The sequence below is a fragment of the Sciurus vulgaris genome (assembly GCF_902686455.1).
Source record: "Sciurus vulgaris genome assembly, chromosome: 17".
NCBI lineage: Eukaryota > Metazoa > Chordata > Mammalia > Rodentia > Sciuridae > Sciurus > Sciurus vulgaris.
The window spans coordinates 48989243-49007774 of NC_136478.1; the positions used below are offsets into that span (position 1 = coordinate 48989243).

At 38.5% G+C, this 18532-nt stretch overlaps 1 protein-coding gene, 1 long non-coding RNA gene and 1 pseudogene across 3 annotated transcripts; 2 read left to right on the plus strand and 1 right to left on the minus strand.

The window, feature by feature from the left end:
* Positions 1-1062: 1062 nt before the first annotated feature.
* Positions 1063-4399, plus strand: LOC306649184 (N-alpha-acetyltransferase 20-like; annotated as a pseudogene). Its single transcript has one exon. The product of its transcript is annotated as an N-alpha-acetyltransferase 20-like (transcript).
* Positions 4400-4769: 370 nt separating this feature from the next.
* Positions 4770-13296, minus strand: LOC306649201. The gene is made up of 3 exons (XR_013760603.1): positions 12729-13296; positions 9506-9591; positions 4770-7911 (listed from the first exon to the last, which is right to left on the minus strand). It is a non-coding gene; the product is annotated as an uncharacterized lncRNA (long non-coding RNA).
* Positions 13297-16551: 3255 nt separating this feature from the next.
* On the plus strand, positions 16552-17902 carry LOC306649188 (cytochrome c oxidase assembly protein COX20, mitochondrial-like). Its single transcript, XM_079119976.1, has one exon. It carries the CDS (start codon positions 16836-16838, stop codon positions 17196-17198), a length of 363 nt encoding a protein of 120 aa, XP_078976102.1. The 5' UTR covers positions 16552-16835; the 3' UTR covers positions 17199-17902.
* The last annotated feature ends 630 nt before the right edge of the window (positions 17903-18532 follow it).

The following is an 18532-nucleotide window of genomic DNA, read 5'->3' on the forward strand; positions in this document are numbered from 1 at the left end:
CTTACACGTTACTTGCAGATTTGTCGGTGTTTTCTGAAATACTTTCCTTGGCCTTATCTAGAAGGGAAAAAGAAGATCTGGGGAGGGCTTTCAAAGCGTACAGCAACCACACTTTCTATCAAATGGATGAGCAATACTATGACATAAAGAATAAATAAAGCACTCTGGGTGCGATTACATGACAAAAAGTGGTTTGGCTACGCAAGTGGAAGAAATGAGCAAGGTTCAGTATTTACATGTAGAATGGCAAAAGGAGAATGAGAAGGCCTGATCACATTCCTTCACATTCATCTGTGACTACTTATGGCCTCAGTATGCCTTTGTCTCCTGTTCACACAAGGCTTGGGGAAGCACCATGTGTAACAGTTTCCATAGAGATGGAAGGGGTGAAATGGTGAGACAGGTCACATGATGAGACTACTCCATTGGTGGACTTGGTTCCTTTTTGTAATGGCATCCTCTACTCCATCCTGTGTACCACTCACACTCCTTTTTGTCTTGTAATGTGTTTATTCTATAATTATATCCTAATGACTCACATGTGCTAAGGGTTCATGATACCATACTACCTGAAACACAGCCTTAGGCCTTTAGTTTCTTATGCTGTTTTTGAAGTTCATAAGAATGCAGACAATCATTTTTGATCAAACTCCTCAGATGAAGATGACCAAAACAAAAGTTTGTCTCTCATCACCTGACTGAATTTTTATTACCACTTCAAAAGTTTGACTTCTTTCTGGCCCTTCTTTTCATATTGCACAGAATTTGTGAATTTTAAAACTATTTCCTTCTTGTGAATCTTAGGGTTTACTTTCTATATTTATACTGGACATTTAATTTCCTTTTGGACAGTAACATTATGTATTTACCTTCTTGTCTTCTAGCCACACAGCCCAGGTGTCAGATCAAGAAGTTATTACCAAAAACTAACACTTGTGAGAGAGAATTATCCCAGTGGGAGATAATGCAAATTGATAGAAACCACAGCCTTAAAGGTTTATGTTTTAGAGGCGATTGGGAAGGCAACAGTCAGTTTCACCAGGAAGAGTACTTCCAGCAGGTGATAGTGACCTATGAAAAAACACCAACTATGAAACAGCACACAGGTTTTACTCAATATGAGATTCCTTATAGGAGAGAGACTGAATTTAAAGAATATGAAAAAAGCCTTCAGTTCTGCTTCACACCATGCTCAACATCAGTTAGTTCATACTGGCAAGAAATTCTGTGAAGCCAGCTTTTAGGGATGGTGGCAGTGGTGAGATGCCCATGTTCTGGGCCTTCACCTGTGATGACCTTTTCCACTTTTAACAACATTAACTTGGACCCCCTTAGAGAAACCTATGGGGTTCCTTTTTATTTACAGTACCTCGCCCACTGGCCAGAGCATTTCATCATTGCAGAGGCACCTGGTGGAGAATTAATGGGCTATATTATGGGTAAAGTAGAAGGCTCAGGAGCCAGGTAAGAATGGCATGGACATGTCATAGCTCTGTCTCTTGCCCCTGAATTTTGACACCTCAGTCTGGCAGCTAAACTTATGGAATTATTAGAGGTGATTTCAGAAATAAAAGGTGGATTTTTTGATGATCTCTTTGTAAGGATATCTAACCAAGTTGCAGTTGACACGTACAAGCAGTTGGGCTATGGTGTGTATAGGACGGTCATGGAGTACTATTCAGCCAGCAACAGGGAGCCGAAGAGGATGCTTATGATATGAGTAAGCACTTTCCAGGGACACCAAAAGAAATCCATCATACCACTACCTCATTCTGCGAGGACTGAAGACACTGAATAACCACAGGTAGTGGTCCTTAGGCTGTTGTTCCAAATAGTTTATGGACAATATTATTTTCACTGAATGATCTTGGAGTGCTTTTAGGAGAAAAGTAATCATTTATGTCTTAAGACTTTAAGAAAATACAGGTTATAAACATTTTCAATCTCATTGTTTCCATTTAGCAATATCACACATCTTAAAGCTGTTTGCTTTAATAAAATTCAATCAAGGTGGCAACTAGGTCAGAAGGAAACTATCCACTATCATGGTTAATGTCCACCATGTACCAGGAAGACTTACTCTCACCTCCTAACCTTCTGTGTCTGAAAACCACTGCTGCATGTGTGTGTGCATGGGTGTATGTGTGCATGCGTGTGTATATATTATATTGTATTGAACTGATAATTGAAGCTTTAAAAGCATATATGAGGGCTGGGGTTGTGGCTCAGTGGTAGCATGCTCACCTAGCATGCTTGAGACCCTGGGTTCGATCCTCAGCATCACAAAAAAATAAAGGTATTGTGTCCACCTACAACTAGAAAAAAAAAATTAAAAAATAATTCTTAAAAAAGCACATATGAAATGTATAAAACTAAGATGTATAATAAAATACATTTTTGATTCAAAAAATCGTGATGATAAGGAATGTAGGAAGGCCTTTATTACTGATTCAGAACTTAGTATCAGATAATTCACACTGGTAAGAAAACACATGAATGTACAGAATATGACCAGACATTAGTTTGCATTCAAGTCTTACTGGTCTTAAGAGAAACCTTTAAAATGTAAAGAATGTGGGAAGGCCTTCAGTTGTGGCTCAGACCTTACTAGCCATCACAGAATTCATATAGGTAAAAAGCCCTATGAAGGTACTCACTGTAGAAAGTCTCTGCCAAAGATCACATCTCATTAAACATCATAGAATTCACACTGGTGAAAAGCCTTATGAAGGTAAGGAGTGTGGGAAAACACTTATGACTCACAAGTAACTAACATCAGAAAATTCATACTGATGAGAAATCACATCAATGTGGAAAAGCCTTTATTCATGGTGCAAATCAATAGGTTTACATTGGGAGGAAACCCTCTGCCTGGAGCTCATGCCTTCCTCGACATCGGCGAATTCATACTGGTAGGAAACCATATGAAAGTAAGTGATGTGGGGAGAATTTTATTTGAGCTTTGTATTTTGCTCAACAGGAGAAAAGTCATCAGAGAAAACTTTATAAATGTTAGGAATGTGGAAGGACATTTCTTCATGGCTCAAGTTTAACAGACATCAGAAAACATAATGATAAGAGAAATTATGAATGCAAGGAATATGGAAAGACTTTTTTTGTGTGATTCAGAACTGAACCGACATCTGAAAATCCATACTGGAAACAGACCATCTGAAAGTGAAGAATGTGAAAAAGCCTTTCTATGGGACTCACAACCTGCTCAACATCAAAGAATGCATACTGACAAGGAAGCTTATGAATGTGAAACGTGGGAAATCTTTTATCTGGGGTTCACAGCTCACTCGACATAGGAAAATGCATACTGATGCAGAATTCTACAAATGTAAGAAAACTGACCAGCTCTTTGGTCACCATATTTACCAAGTATAAAATTCACAGTGTTAAGAATTACTTTAAATGGACAGACTATGAGAACACCTTTAGTCATTACTCAAATTTTGCTCAACACGAGACTATTTACACTTTTGAGATATCCTATGAATACGAAGATTTAGAGACAAGATTTTCCCCAAGCTCTTACTTTATTTCACCATTGTGAAATCTTAAAACATAAGAAAGGCTTTATTCATGACTCATTAATTCAGTCTATTAGTTTCTTCTTTAGAGAAACATCAGAAATATAATACAGGTCATACAGTACATCCAACATCAGAGAATACATCATGCAATCTATATTAATTTAGGAAATAATTTGCTTATTATCATCAGTTAAATTCTACTTATCATGGTTATATACTATGAATGACATCATAGTATGAATTCTTTTTTTTTTTTTTTTTTTCCTTGGTACTGGGGATTGAACTTTACCATTGAGCTACATCTTCAGTCCTTTTTATTTTTTGTTTTGAGACAGGATTTCACTAAGTTACTGGAACTGGCTTCAAATTTGCTTCCTGCCTCAGCCTCCTGAATCTCTGGGAGTGCATTGATTTTGAATCATTCTCTAAACAGAGATGTGTGGCACAAAGAATTTATATTTAATTCATGTAGGAAATGGTCCATCACTGCCAGAATCCTGTTGCATTTCCCCAAACCTCATACAAAAGCTAAGGTTATACAATCAATTTGGAAAAGCCTTGTTATGTTATTCAGCTTATTTTGCATATCTTGGTTTCAACACATCCTGCCTCTATATTTGCTGGAAAGTAACTTCAATTGACCTGTTTGCTTTCTCATTTGATTACAAGTATTGGATGACCTTGAAACTTGATGACTTAATGACCACCATTAGTATTAGTACTGCCATTTCTACAAGTGGAGGACTATAAGGGCATAATGATAAGATAAATATGCTGTGTCTTATTATAGCACAATGTTAATTCTGAATGGACACCAGTAAATTATAATGAAAGCTAGAAAGCCTTGATCACTGTTAATTTCTTATCCCCAACACCACCAAAACCAAAAAAGAACCTGAATCTCATAGTGGAAGATTAAAACTATTTACCAAGAAAGTATGTAAGAACTGCCATGTCATGCCTTCAGATATAACAAATGGCTTTCTCAACTTTCAAAAGATAGAAGTAATCAGTTGGCTTTAGAAGCCAAAAGCATGCAACTCTAAATAAGTGATACATTTATTCTCTTCCCCATAATTTTACTTATTATCTTATTTTAACCAATTACCCTATCAATTACTAACATTTATAAAAATACCTCTTCCCCACACTATGTGAAGAATTATTTCGTATACTTTTGCCACAAGCCTTACTCCAACCCTAATTTCTTTTTAATTTTTTAGTTTTATTTTATTTATCTATTTTTTAAATTTGGTGCTGAGGATCAAACCCAGTGACTCATATGTACTAGGCAAGCACTACCACTGAGCCACAACCCCAGTTCCCCAACACTAATGTTTATTCATTCAAACCACAAAATAATTATTTCAAACTGAACCTGAATGTCTATTCAAACTTTATAATTAATGCTCAATTCAAGTTAGATTGCTTCTCAATAACATCTATACCAGTAGCACTTTTTGTTACATGATCTACTATGTTAGTTTCAATGTGATATATATTTGGATGTAGAAATTAATCAATTCTGTATGTGTGTGTATTACTGGGGATTGAACCCAGGGGTGCCCTACCATTGAACTACATCCCAAGTCCTTTTTACTTTTTTTTTTTTTTTTTTCTTTTTACTTTTTGAGACAGAGTCTAATTTGATAACCTTGTATCCTTCTGCCTTAGCCTCCTGATTAGCTTGGATTACAGGTACCACCATATCTGGCACTTCTAAAACATTTTAAAACTCTATTTGTATCTTTGAGAGTTCCACAAAAAAGGTCTTCAACACTTTAGCCTGGTGAACTAATTAGCCTGGTGAGCTAATTCACTGTCCCACACTATTATTACTGGCTCATTTCTTCTCTCTCTTTTTAATCCTCTGCAATCAGGCTTTTATTCTTCTTGTTTCAAAACCTACTTGTTAGGGTCACCCATATCCTTTGTCTTGCCAAATCCAATAACTAATTCTCAGCCTTAATCTTACTTGACCAATTGGCAGAATCTCTCTTATAGTTAACTAAATTCCTTTTTTTTTTGGGGGGGGGGGGTAAGCAAGTTTTGGGTAACCAAGAACTGCACCCAGGGGGATTTAACCAGGGATTAAACTCAGGCACTCAACCACTGAGCCACATCCCCAGTCCTATTTTGTATTTTATTTAGAGACAGTGTCTCACTGAATTGCTTTTGCTGAGGTTGGCTTTGAACTCATGATCCTTCTGCCTCAGCCTCCCAAGCCTCTGTGATTACAGGCTCATGCCACCATGCCTGGTCCATTTTCCTCCTTTTAACTGAATGTTGGAATGCCTATGGTTTAGTCCTTGCACTTTACTTTGCCTTCCACCTAAATCAAGTCCTCCATAATCACATCCAGTTCCATGATACAGAATTAATCCCATATTTATCTCGTTGGTCCTGAAGGCTTCTAAATGCTTATCTAACTTCTCCATATGGATGTCCAATAAGCATCTCAAGCACACAAGTTGACTTCCTTCTGCCAGGTTCTTAACCTTGATGCCTCTATTTCCAATCTTCAAAGTATTTGATTTTAAAAATATTAATTCTATTTTCAAAATATCACTAATTCTCATCTATTAAACCCCATTCTAAGCCACTACCTGCAATGTGGCATTCTGAACTAGTCCTCTGGTCTTCCTGTTTTCATTTTATTTTATTTCTTTAAATATTGTTAGGTGTAGATGGACACAATACCTTTATTTTCAAATTTTTTTATGTGGCGCTGAGCATCAAACCCAGTGCCTCATATGTGCATATCCATATCCACACAGCACCTTCAGTGACCTTTAAACAAAGATCCCTTACTCATTCGTGCAAAACCAGTCAGGGGCAGGTTTCTATACACAGGATAAAATTTCATTACTTGCAGTGGCCTAGAAGGCCCTACAAGATCAAATCTCTGTCCATTTCTGTGACTTCACCTCTCCTTTCTACCTCGCTCTCTCAGCTCTAACTGCCCTGACCTTCTTGCTAATCCTCAGATAAGCAAAGCTCAGTCTATCTCAGGGCCTTTGTACTTCTGCTCCCTCTGCCTGAATATATTTCCCTGATTTTTTTTTTTCATGGCTAACTTCATGCTGGTCTCAATTCAAAGATTACCTCCCCTGAGAGATTATCTCCTGGTTGGATACTTGTCCAAGTTTAAATATAAAAGAATATTGGTAAAAGAATATCTAGGAGAAAAAACAATTCAAAAAATAGATAAAACGATTTTTCCCTGAAAGAAACCAAAGGTAGTTTTCCTTTCTAAAATAAAAGGGGAAATAAGTGAGAAGAGTGATATACGTAAGTTAGGAGGATGGAACTTTAGAAACTCATTCTGATATAACCTGCCTGCTATCCCTAGATTTCAGACCTTCCTTTCTCAGGCCTTTAATGTGAGTTTCAAACAAACATCTCAAAGAGCTGCTACTTCACAGACCAACCATAATATCACCAGCAATAGAAGCTCTGGGGTGACTAACTCTTATTCCTTTGTCCAATAAGGAAGACTCCAGGCTTTGGCATCATACTTCCAGCTTAAAAGAAAGAGACAGAACATGATGATTCTATAGGAGTTGCAGAATCGAATCTGGTTCATTGGCCAACTATGAAGAGACAGTGACAGGGAGGTATCAGGATCTAAAGGATGAGGAATAAGAAAGTACACAGCGAAGCACTCCATTTCTACCTCTACAAACTGAAACCTTTCCTTAGAAATTCACAATAAAAGAGGCAGGAATTAATTACAGGAGAACAGATTCTGATTATTATGTAAGATCTCCTGAGTGAGGTCAGATTGCTATAGCTCTCCAACGTCACATCCCTGTCCCTCTGGGCAAGGTCCAGGCATTCCCATTCCTCCTGAGAGAAGTTGACAGCCACATTCCTGAAAGTCACCAGTCACTGGGACAACAAATGCATTATTTATGAAAATATGGTAATGATTCTGAGGTGAAATGAGAAAGGATGAAGGAGGTCATGGAAGGAAGCAATAGGCCATGACTGATAATATTAATATTAGTGGTCATTGAAAAAAAATGGGTGCCTAAGCTGTAGTAGCAACATGATTCTCAAGTACTCTCATTGCTACAAACCTTCTTATGTATAATAGAACAGTTTAATTAACCAGAAAGGACTGGAAATAAAAAAGGGAAGATGAGTACATGAAACACTGAATGCAGTCAGAACATTAAGCTTTCTCATTCTAATAAACAATGAATTCTTTTTCTTTAGTTGTGGAGGGACACAATACCTTTATTTTTATGAGGTGCTGAGGATCGAACCCAGTGCTTCACATGTGCAAGGAAAGTGCTCTACCACTGAGCCACAACCCCAGCCCAACGACAAATTCTTTATGAAGACAAGTTCTTCCCTTCTCTTCTCCCTTTAAAGAAAAAGATAAACAAAATTGACAGACTCTTACCAAACAACTTTTACCAAATATCTAGACTAAGAAATAGAATTTGAAGTTCTGGAAAGCTTGGATTCATTATTAAGTTACAAAATTATATCACTGAGTATAATGGATATAGGAAATTTCCATTTTACATATGAAATGATTTACTTATTTGTGAGTATTTAACTAGACAAATTCTCTAATGTCTTTGAGCTCTCAGAATCTATAATTCTCAAGAGAGTATACATCAGACATATTTTATTTGTTCTACTTTCCATTTTCCTAGGTTACAGCAAGATGATAATGCTACTCCAGATGCACAGATAATAGCTCTGGACTGGCACATTCTGGCCATCTCCAACGCAAACCTCACTGATGACCATCCTTGCTCAATCATTCTTGGGCAAGATGGGTATGATAAGTAGAATAATGTCCCCCTCCACCATCCCCGGTGTCCACATCCTAGTCCTTCAAACTTGTGACTATGCTACCTTATATAGCAAAAGGGACCTGATGTGATAAAGGATGTGATGAAGGATCCTGAGATATGGGAAATTAGCCTACATTACCTGGTTGGGCCTAATGTAATCACAATCACAATCATAAGTGATTGAGGAGGCAGGGAAGTCAAAGAAGTAGATATTATGATAAAAGTAGAAGTCAGAATGATAGGATTCCTGATTTTGAGAATGTAAAGGAGCCACAAGCAAAGGACTATGGGCATTCTCTAGAACCTAGAAAATATAAGGAAACAGATTCACCTCTAGAACCTCCAGAAAGAACACAACTTGGCTGATACCCTGATTGAAGTCTGAACCATTTCAGACATCTGACCTCCTTGGTACTGGGCGTGAACTCAGAGGTACTTTACCACATGCTATATCCCCAGCCCTTTATATTTTTAAATTTTGAGTCAGGATCTCACTAAGTTGAAGAGGATGGCCTTGAACTTGTGATCCTCCTGCCTCTGGAGTAGCTGGGATTACAGGCATGAGTCCCCGGGTCCAATAATTTGTTGTTGTTTTTAGACAAATTTGTTGTTTTAAATCACTAAGCTTGTATTAATTTGTTACTGCAGTAACAGGAAGCTATACAAGGGTCAAGATCCCTTTCTTCACAGGACTCAGTTCTCACCCAATTTTAAAAGTTTCACAGAAAATCTTGCCATACACTGAGATAACATGCAAAGAAAAATACTGTGACTTCCAAGTGGAAAACCTGTGTTTGTAGAGAAGATCAAGGCTTGTTATGTGCCCCTGATTCATCTCTACCTCATCAAACCATGTATTAATACTGCTCTTAAGAGGAGGTGTTTCTGCTCCCTCAGTGCTCCTGGAAAAAGACTGTGCATATGAAAAATGTAGGCAGATCTGATGAATAAATACTAAACACTGGACAGAAGGAAAATGTCTAGAGAAGTCTGTGATTTTTTTCTACTATCACTTATTGGAATGGAAAATGTCTGGGACCAGTTCTAAAGGGAAACAAAAAAGGCCGAAAATTTTGGGATATGTAAAGTCCAATGTTCACATCACAATGAAATGATTGTCCTTCAAGAAGGAAAGACAGAACAATGACTCACACGTGCCCTAGTACTTAAAATTGTCAGAACACACCAATTTTCTGGGTTCCTCTCCTGGAAATGTGCTGAGTTCAGAGACACCAGTGCTGGAGAAAGAAAAGAAGTCATGATATCAGACTTGCCTCAGAGCTCACAAAATGAGCAACTCTGAACTACTTAACTTCCCATCTTTGAGGGAATTTGGAGACAGCTCAGCCCTCCCACAAATCCAATGAAAACCAGTTATAGCAGAAGGGATTCAGTATAAAATTTTCCTTAATCCCATGATGGTGAACAGAATCTTACAAGATGCTACTTTCCTAGGGTATAGTCACCACAAAGCATGCCCAGGAAACCCCACATCCAGGGTCTTGTGCATGGTAGGCAAATACCCTACCAGATTTACATCCCCAACCACAGAGGCTGGCTTTATAGATAAGGGCTGAAAAAAGTGGAAACAGAGCACATCAAACAGATTCATCATTTCAAAGTCCTGTAAAGTGGGAATAGGGAGAGAGAACAAAAGAAAAATGATTGGTTAACATTAGATTACTTCATATTTTTTTTCTTAGTTGTAAATTTTATTTTTATGTGGTGCTGAGGATCAAACCCAGTGTCTCACACATGCCTATCTCTCCTGATTTCTCTGACGATCAGATGACAACTTGTTTTTGGTTTGGAGGCAGGGAACCTCAGCTTGAGTGACTCCATTTTGATATTTAGTATGGTATACAACAGTCTAGTGAAGGAGGCTAGTCCAATACTATGGCCTCCTATAATTTTTATCTAATATCAGGAAGGCACTTTACTTATGCTTACCAATTTATTATAAAAAAGTACAACTCAGGAACTACAAAATGGAAAAGATGCATAGACAAGGTATGAGGGGAAAGAATTTTACCCAGTTTTCATGCCCTTCCCAGAAAAGCTACCATCTTAGGACCTCAACGTATTCTCCAACCCCAAAGACCTCCTGGATCTTGAGTCAGCGTGGTAACAACTCTCTGAACCAGTACTGCAGAGAACATCTCCAGAGCCACTGTCCACATACTCATCCCATTCCCTTGCATCCAGTTCTTTTTTGCCTGTTTGCTCTTTCCTATAAAAGAAAATTCCTTTCTGCCTGACCTCTGAGATGCTTGCAGATCTTATGGTTGTAGGGTTCTCCCAATTGTAGTAATCTCCTTCCCCTTATAGTAATGATCCTTTGAATAAAGTCTTTCTTTTCAATTTTTTACTCAACAGGTTGAATAACTTTTATAAAATAATAAAACTATTTTTATTAATTCACCAAGCTCAGGTCACATACAAAAAGCACTGAGGGTCAAATATGAACAAGATTCACAAGGCGACCAAAGTACACACAGCAGGCCACCTTTAGACTTCAAGACTGAAAAAGTGGGTTAGGGCTGTGGCTCAGTGGCACAGCACTTGCCTAGAATATGTGAGGCACTGGGTTTGATCCTTTCACCACATAAAAATAAACAAAGGTATACTGTCCATCTACAACTCCAAAGATAAGAAACAAGAAAACAAATTAATAAAAAAAAAGACTGAACAAGTAAAAGTTCTCAAGTTGCAGCCACCTGATTAAAATGTACAAAAGATTAAAAATGTACAAAAGAGCTGAATGTGATGGTGCATACCTGCAATTCCAGCTACTGGAGAGGTTGAGGTAGGAGGATCAAAAGTTTGAGGCCAGCCTGGGCAACTTAGCAAGACCTTTCATGGGCAGTACTCACTTTTTCCCCTCCATCGATAATGCATGCTTTAGAAGAAAGGAGAGGGAATTTTATAAAGGAAATATTAAGCAGACAGCACTTGTTTAAGTGCTAATGGATATGACATCACTAGAAGTGGGACACCACACTTTAAGAACCTCATCATGTGATGCAACAGGAAAAATACAGTACCAATGATGAACTACTTTTGCCTAAAAATGTGATTTAGGTAAAATCTGATCTGCATCTAGATCTAACTACCCTTTTGCAGAAATATGGGGGTTCTAATAAGAAATTTTATAACACTACAAGGAAGTTATTAGCCAAAAGCAAGAAGTGGAACAGGCTACAGGACAAATTATATAGGTTTCGTAAAAATCAGTAGCACCAATTAAATGAAGACAAAAGTAAAAAAACAGGAGGTAAACTGTCACGGATTAAAGAAGGTTTAAAGTTTAGCAACAAAACACAGTGTGTGGAATCTACCTGGATTAACTATAAAAATCTATGAAACTTGGGAAATTTGATCATGGACTGGTTATATGATAGTATGAAACTACTGTTAGTTGGTATAACAGTATGGTGGTTATTTTTAAATGTCCTTTTAGTAATATATGCATAGAGAAGGTTAAAATAATATAATTTTGAAATACTATGGGAAGAAAAGGAGGAAAGATTGATACAAGGTATGTTTTTAATTACAGCTATATTGTTAGACACATTGAGGTTCATACTTTCTATTGTGCTTGAAATTCCAATAAAGTTAAAAATTAAAAGGTCTTCAATTTTCCCTCCAGAAACAATTACTTTTATCAAAATCTGAGCCCAGAAAGGACTGACACGTAACTGGGAAGAAAGGAGAGGTCTAGTGTAGCCACGGAGTACAACTATGCTCTCAGTGGATGGCTGCTTCCTCCTCTATGTTGTAGGACATAGAAAATGAAATTCGAGGGGAGAAAGAAAATGGTCACTTACTTTATGCAAGACTTCCAAATGTGTAAATCTTCCCTGTGTACCTCTCTTGGAAAAAGCAGAACAAAGAAAAACAGAATCAAAGGACACAATAGTTTTGTGGATTCCACAAAACTATTTAGACCACTTCTACACCAACCTCAGGCAAGAAAGATGTCTTCCCGACAGGGTTCTCAGGGGACATCTTCCTTTTCCTAGCGTCTTCCTTTGACGCTTTCAGTCTGAAAGGGTATCTTCAGCAGAGCCTCGTTCTCTGTAAAGCGAAAGAACCGCGGCAGCAGTACGATGCGATTCTCAGGTGGCTGAAACCCGTCCCTTTTACTCCAAGGGGCATTAGAGAGGTGCAGGAGGGACCAGCAGCTACAAGCATTAGCCTACCACAGGTGACCCTACACGCGGTCCTGCGAGCGCGCACACACAAGCATCCGGCTTAAAATACTAGTTACGCCCTCCCCTCCTCCGACCCGCTCCCCTTGCCAAGATAACGGTGCGGACTGTGCCCGAGGAGTCGCCAGCGGGTACACTCATCAATTCAGAGCGATGGAACACACCTCGTAGCACCCTGCCCTCGCCGCTCTCGGAACCGAAGTGACAGTGTCAATTTTCCTGGCGGAGAGAGACACCGCTACCCCACTCCGGCGAAGCCGACCTCCATAACTAGCCGGGAGCACTCAGACCTAGAAGAAAGGCAGCCCGGAGCCAGCGGGCTTCCTCTCCTGTCAGCGCCGAGCCCTAGCCAGTACTCCGCTTTCCCCCGCATTCTATGGGAGCCGTCCCGCGCTCCAACCCTAACAGGGTGCAGGCTTTAGTGAGGGTTTCGGTTCACGTACGGCTGTACACCGGATCCTAGCATCAAGACGTAAGGGCGTACGTGTGCGGAGTGGCGCGGCGACGCAGGGGCCTTCGGGAAACGTGGTTTCAAGCCGGGTTCAAGCCGGTGCAGTGTAATTGTGCGCCGCGTGATGGGCGTCCGGTTTGACCACCCGGCTGGAACTATGAATCCCATCTGAGCGGTTTAATTCAGTTGGCTCCCCAGAACTTCTGGACAATCTCAAACAGAAGAGGTTAGGTCTTCAAGGAAATGTAGTCCGTGACTGGAAAAACGGCAAAAGGCTGCGAGGTAGGGTCCGAATTTTTTTCAGATTTCTGAGTAGGACAGAGTTGCCACGGTAACCAGATTGCTGAGCTGGTTAGGGGGTGTGATGCCTGCTTCACAGCCGTGTGTGTGTGTCTCCATCCGTCCCGCTTTTTGGGGGGAAAAGGTGGGGGAAGGCTGTGGCTATCCTTTGTGAATGTGATCTGTATCAGCTTGTGTTTGAGACTGAGGGGGATGTTATTGATCCATTTGGGATTGTACATGAGAGGGTCTTTGGGGAAGGACAGATGAGCCTGGACACCCGAAGAATTTTCAGGAAGCAGGTTTGTTTAAGCTGAAACGGTCCAGAGGGGCTAATGCCTAAAAATCTTTGGACCACGAGTCTGGAAAATTCTTTTAGATTTATAATCAGTGGGGTTGGAGGTTCCCATAACATTTGCTCTCTGTCCCATATTCGTAGGCTGCATGGAGATTTCACGTTTTGTCTGCAAACGTGGCATTACAAGAAAGGGGACATTTCAAACCACACTAAGCTTTCTGCATAACTCCTGTGAAATCCTGTTGACACTCTTTGTAAAACTCTTTCCGACAAGAAAAGAAGCTGAATTATGGCAAGGGTCTTTTGGATGGGGGTTATCTGGTCAGCTTCAGGATGACTAAGATTGAGATTGTTATCTGCGATTAATCAGACTTAGACTGCCACCTAAATTTCTTATAACTTGTTAAGAAAATGATGTTTACATAGTTATGAATTTAGAATAGATTCTTATGGAATTTTATAAATTAAGTGAATGATACATTGAGAATTCACCTTTGGTAGTGACTTTGGAGAAAGAAGTATGTGAATATAGTATTGTGAGAGTGAGAAAAATTGGTAAGTACTATCATTAAAACTCTTAAACATCAGTTTCCTCACCTGTAAAATAAGTCTTGTGAGGTTTTGAAACACTGCTATCCAGTAGAAAAAAAAAAAAAAACTGGATCCCATTTTTAATATCTGTGCTGTTCAGTACTGTAGCTACTAATGACATCTGGCTATTGAGAACCTGAAAATGTGGCTAGTTTGGCTGAGTAACTGAATTTTTAATTTCATTTAATTGAGCATCAGTTTGCCTTAAAAGATTTGAAGGGGGTGAGTTTAATTCATCTAGCAAATATTTGAAAAATGAAATTTATATTGAAATGAGAAAGAGATGAAAAGGAAATTCAAATTGAGCTTTAGTCTTTTTTTAAATTGAGGAATAATTTATGTAAAGTTCATAAATATTTCATGTTCACCTCAACTATCCTTTACATGCACAGGCAACTGCCACACAACAGAGATCAAGAATGCTTCTGTGTGCTGGGCACAATGGTGCATGTCTGTAATCCCAGAGGACTGGAAGGCTGAGGCAAGAGGATCACAAGTTCAAATCCAGCCTCAGCAACTTAGCAAGCCCCTATGCAAGTTAGTGAGATCCTGTCTCTAAATAAAATATAAAAAAAAGGGCAGGGGCTCAGTGAGTTCACAGCCCCTGGGTTCAGTCCCCAGTGCCTTAAAAAAAAGAATGCTTCCTTGTGCCCCATCCAGATTCCACCCAGACATGACCATTATCTGGACTTCTGACACCCTATGTTAAGTTTTGGGGTCTTCTTTCTCTGTTTTTTGTTGTTGTTGTTTGTTTGTTCGTTCTGTGGTACGGGGTACTGAATCTGGGGTACTCTACTCTGAGCTACACCTCTAGCCATTGTGATTTTTTTTTTTTTATTTTGATACAGGGTCTTGCCAAGTTACCCAGGCTGGTGCTGAACTTGCGGTCCTCCTGCCTCAGTCTTCCAAGTAGCATGTTCCAAAGAGCCCAGCAATTTTGGGGTATTCTTGAACTTCATGTGAACGCACTCAGAGAAATGATGTCTGGCTTGTTGCCATCCACAGTATGACTCCAAAATGACTTTTCTATTGGGTGTAGCAATAATTCCTTCAACCAGCTATTAAATATTTTAGGTTAGGGAACTGATGGTCTCTGTGACATCTGTTTGACCCCTTTAAGTGGAATGAAGGTGGTCACAGACAATATATAAACAAATGATTATGACTGTATTCCAAATAAAGGTTATGGAGCATTGGAGTTGGTGACACACACTTGTAATCCCAGCTACTTGGGAGGCTGAGGCAGGAAAATCAAAAGCTTGAGACCAGCTTTGATAACTAAGCAAGGCCCTATCTCAAAATAAAATTTTGTAAAGGACTGGGGATGTAGTTCAGTGGTAGAGGACCTCTCTAGCATGGGTGATGCCCTGAGTTTAATACCCAATACTAAAAACAAAACAAAACAAAAAACTTTGTGGACATGGAAATTTGAATTTCATATAATTTTTACAGATCAGAAAATACTATTTTTTAACCATTTAAAACTGTAAAACTGTTGTTAGGTTACTGACCATGCAAAAATCCAGTGATGGGCTAACTTTAGTCTGCCAACTATAGTTGTCCAACCCATATATTTTGTATTGGTAGACACTTGTGTGTCTTCTAGTATTTTTGCTATTATGACTAAAGCTGCTTTTAACATTCTTAAAATATCTTTTGGTAGACTTAAGTTCATATCTGTTGAGAATCCAAAGTGTAAGGACTGGGACTTAAGTAGGCATATATTCAATGCTAATGTGTGTGTACATACATATATACATGTTTGTATATACTGGCAAAGTATCTATATACCTTCACATACTTTTACAAAGTGGTTGTGCCAATTTACATATCTATCAGTAAAGGGTTTCAGCTGCTCTTGTTAATCTTCCTAAATTTTGCAATATTAGTAGTGGTAATTCAGTGTGATTCTTTTTGGGGGGGAGTACGGGGGATTGAACTCGGGGACACTTGGCCTCTAAGCCACATCCCCAGCCCTATTTTGTATTTTTATTTAGAGACAGGGTCTGACTGAGTTGCTTTTCGCCTCACTTTTGCTGAGGCTGGCTTTGAATTCACGATCCTCCTGCCTCAGCCTCCCAAACCACTGAGGTTACAGACATGCCCACGGTGTCCAGCCCTCAGTGTGATTTTAATTTGTATTTTTCTGACATTTGGTGGCCATTTAAATATGTTAGCTATTTGAGTATACCCTGTGTTGAACTGACTCTTCAGCTCTTGACCATTTTATTAAAATCAATTTGTCTTTTCTCTGTTTATTTATAGGTACTTGCATATCCTGGCAACGAGTCCCTTACAGGACATATGTAATGATACATATTGCAGGTATTTTCCCCCAGGGTATCGATTGCCCTTTCACTCTGATAATGAAGTCTTTCTGAAGAAAATATGTTCTTAATTTGAATGAAATTTAGTTTATTAGTCTTATTTGTAGTTGATGGCTCATTGTTCAAAACTTTTACCTACCATAGCAGATAAAGTGCTATGTTTGAATGTTTTAGTCCCCTTCAAAATTCATGTTGAAACTTAATCCCTAATGTAGCAGTTTTGGGAGGTTGGACATAACTGGAGGTATCTAAATTATCAGGGCCCAGTCCTCATGAACATATTAATGCCACTATAAAAAGGACTTGCTGGAGCCAACTGGTCCCCATGGCGGCAGTACAGGAGCCAGGCAAGCCCAGGAAGGGGAAGCCCTTTAAGCTCCTAGGAATTTTAGATGTTGAAAACATTCCCTGTGCACGGGATTCGATATTATATGGTTCGCTGGGATCTGTTGTGGCTGGACTTGGACATTTTTTGTTAACTAGTAGAATTAGAAGATCATGTGATATTGGAGTAGGAGGATTTATCTTGGTGACTTTAGGATGCTGGTTTCCCTGTAGATATAATTATGCAAAGCAAAGAATCCAGGAAAGAATTGCCAGAGAAGGGATTAAAAATCAGATTTTATATGAAAGCTCCCACCTTGATCCTGAAAGAAAACAAATCAACAGCAGCAGCAGCAGCGATTGAACAACTCTGGCATAGAAATCCAAAACATCTCCCTCAAGTCAGTGTGAACACTGGGATCAACCATATAAAACATTATGTACAATAAAATCAAGTAAATGAAAAAAAAGGGGCTTGCTGGATTGGGTTTTCGTTCTCTCTTTTGCGCCTCTGCCATATGAGGACACAGCATTTGTCCCCACCTGCCCTTCTGCCTTTCCCTGTAGCAAGAAGGCCCTCACCACAAACAGGATGCCAGTGCCTAGATCTTGGACTTCTCTTCCTCTGAAAGTGTAAGGAAATAAATGTCTGTTCTTTGTAAATTACTCAGTCTCAGGTACTATTATACTAGCACAAAATGGACTAAAACATGAGGGTATTCTGTTTTTCTCTTAAAAGCACTATTGTTTTACCTTTCACATTTAGGACTGTAATCCATCCCAAATTTTTTTTGTTTGTTTTTATGTAGAGATCAAGATGTATATTTTTCTCATGTGTATAACTTGTTGCTCTGGCACTGTTTATTAAACTTCAGTGCTGGCTTTTTTAACAGATTTGTGATCTTATGTGTGTGGGTCAATTTCTATATTCTACTTTGTCTTATTAATTAATCACATTAATCTTTTACCAGTACCAAATTATCTTTAGAGTAAGTATTGAAATTTTATGATATAAATTTTATAAATTTTAAACTGTATTCTTTATCAACATTAAAATGGCACCTCTTAGTCCTAAGCATTTCCATATGTATTTCAAGAACCAACTGGTTGATTTACACAAAGAAAACTGGAATTTCCCTGGCTTTTCCTTGACTCTGTAAATATGGGATGAATTGACATCTTAACAAATACCAGACATATAAAAAAATGTTACAACTCAACAATAAAAATAAATAAATAAATAAATAAATAAAGGGCAAAAGATTCAAATAGCCATTTCTCCAAAGATAGAAAAATTACTAATAAGCATATGAAAAGATGATCAATTATATAGTCAGTGGATACCACTTCATATCTACTAGAATGGGTAGAATCAAAAAGACAAAAAAATAAATATTGTTGATGATGTGAAGAAATTAGAACCCTCAGACAATTCTGGTAGAATTTAAAATGGTATAACCACTGTAGGAAATAGGTTAGTTGTCTTCAAAAACAAAGCATAGAGTTATCACATAAGTCAGCAATTGTACTCCTAGATATGCAAGAGAATTGAAAACATTGTTTGAAAACTTGTGTTCACACAAGTTTGTACACAATGCTCCTAGAACGATTATTCATAATGACCAAAAAGTGAACTTAGTTATCTACCCATGCAACAGAATAATGTTCAGCAACAAAGGAATGACAGACTGACACTTG

Bases quoted from the DNA above. Each gene is read 5' to 3' on its own strand.
- LOC306649188 (XM_079119976.1), top strand. From the start codon at position 16,836: ATGGCGGCAGTACAGGAGCCAGGCAAGCCCAGGAAGGGGAAGCCCTTT.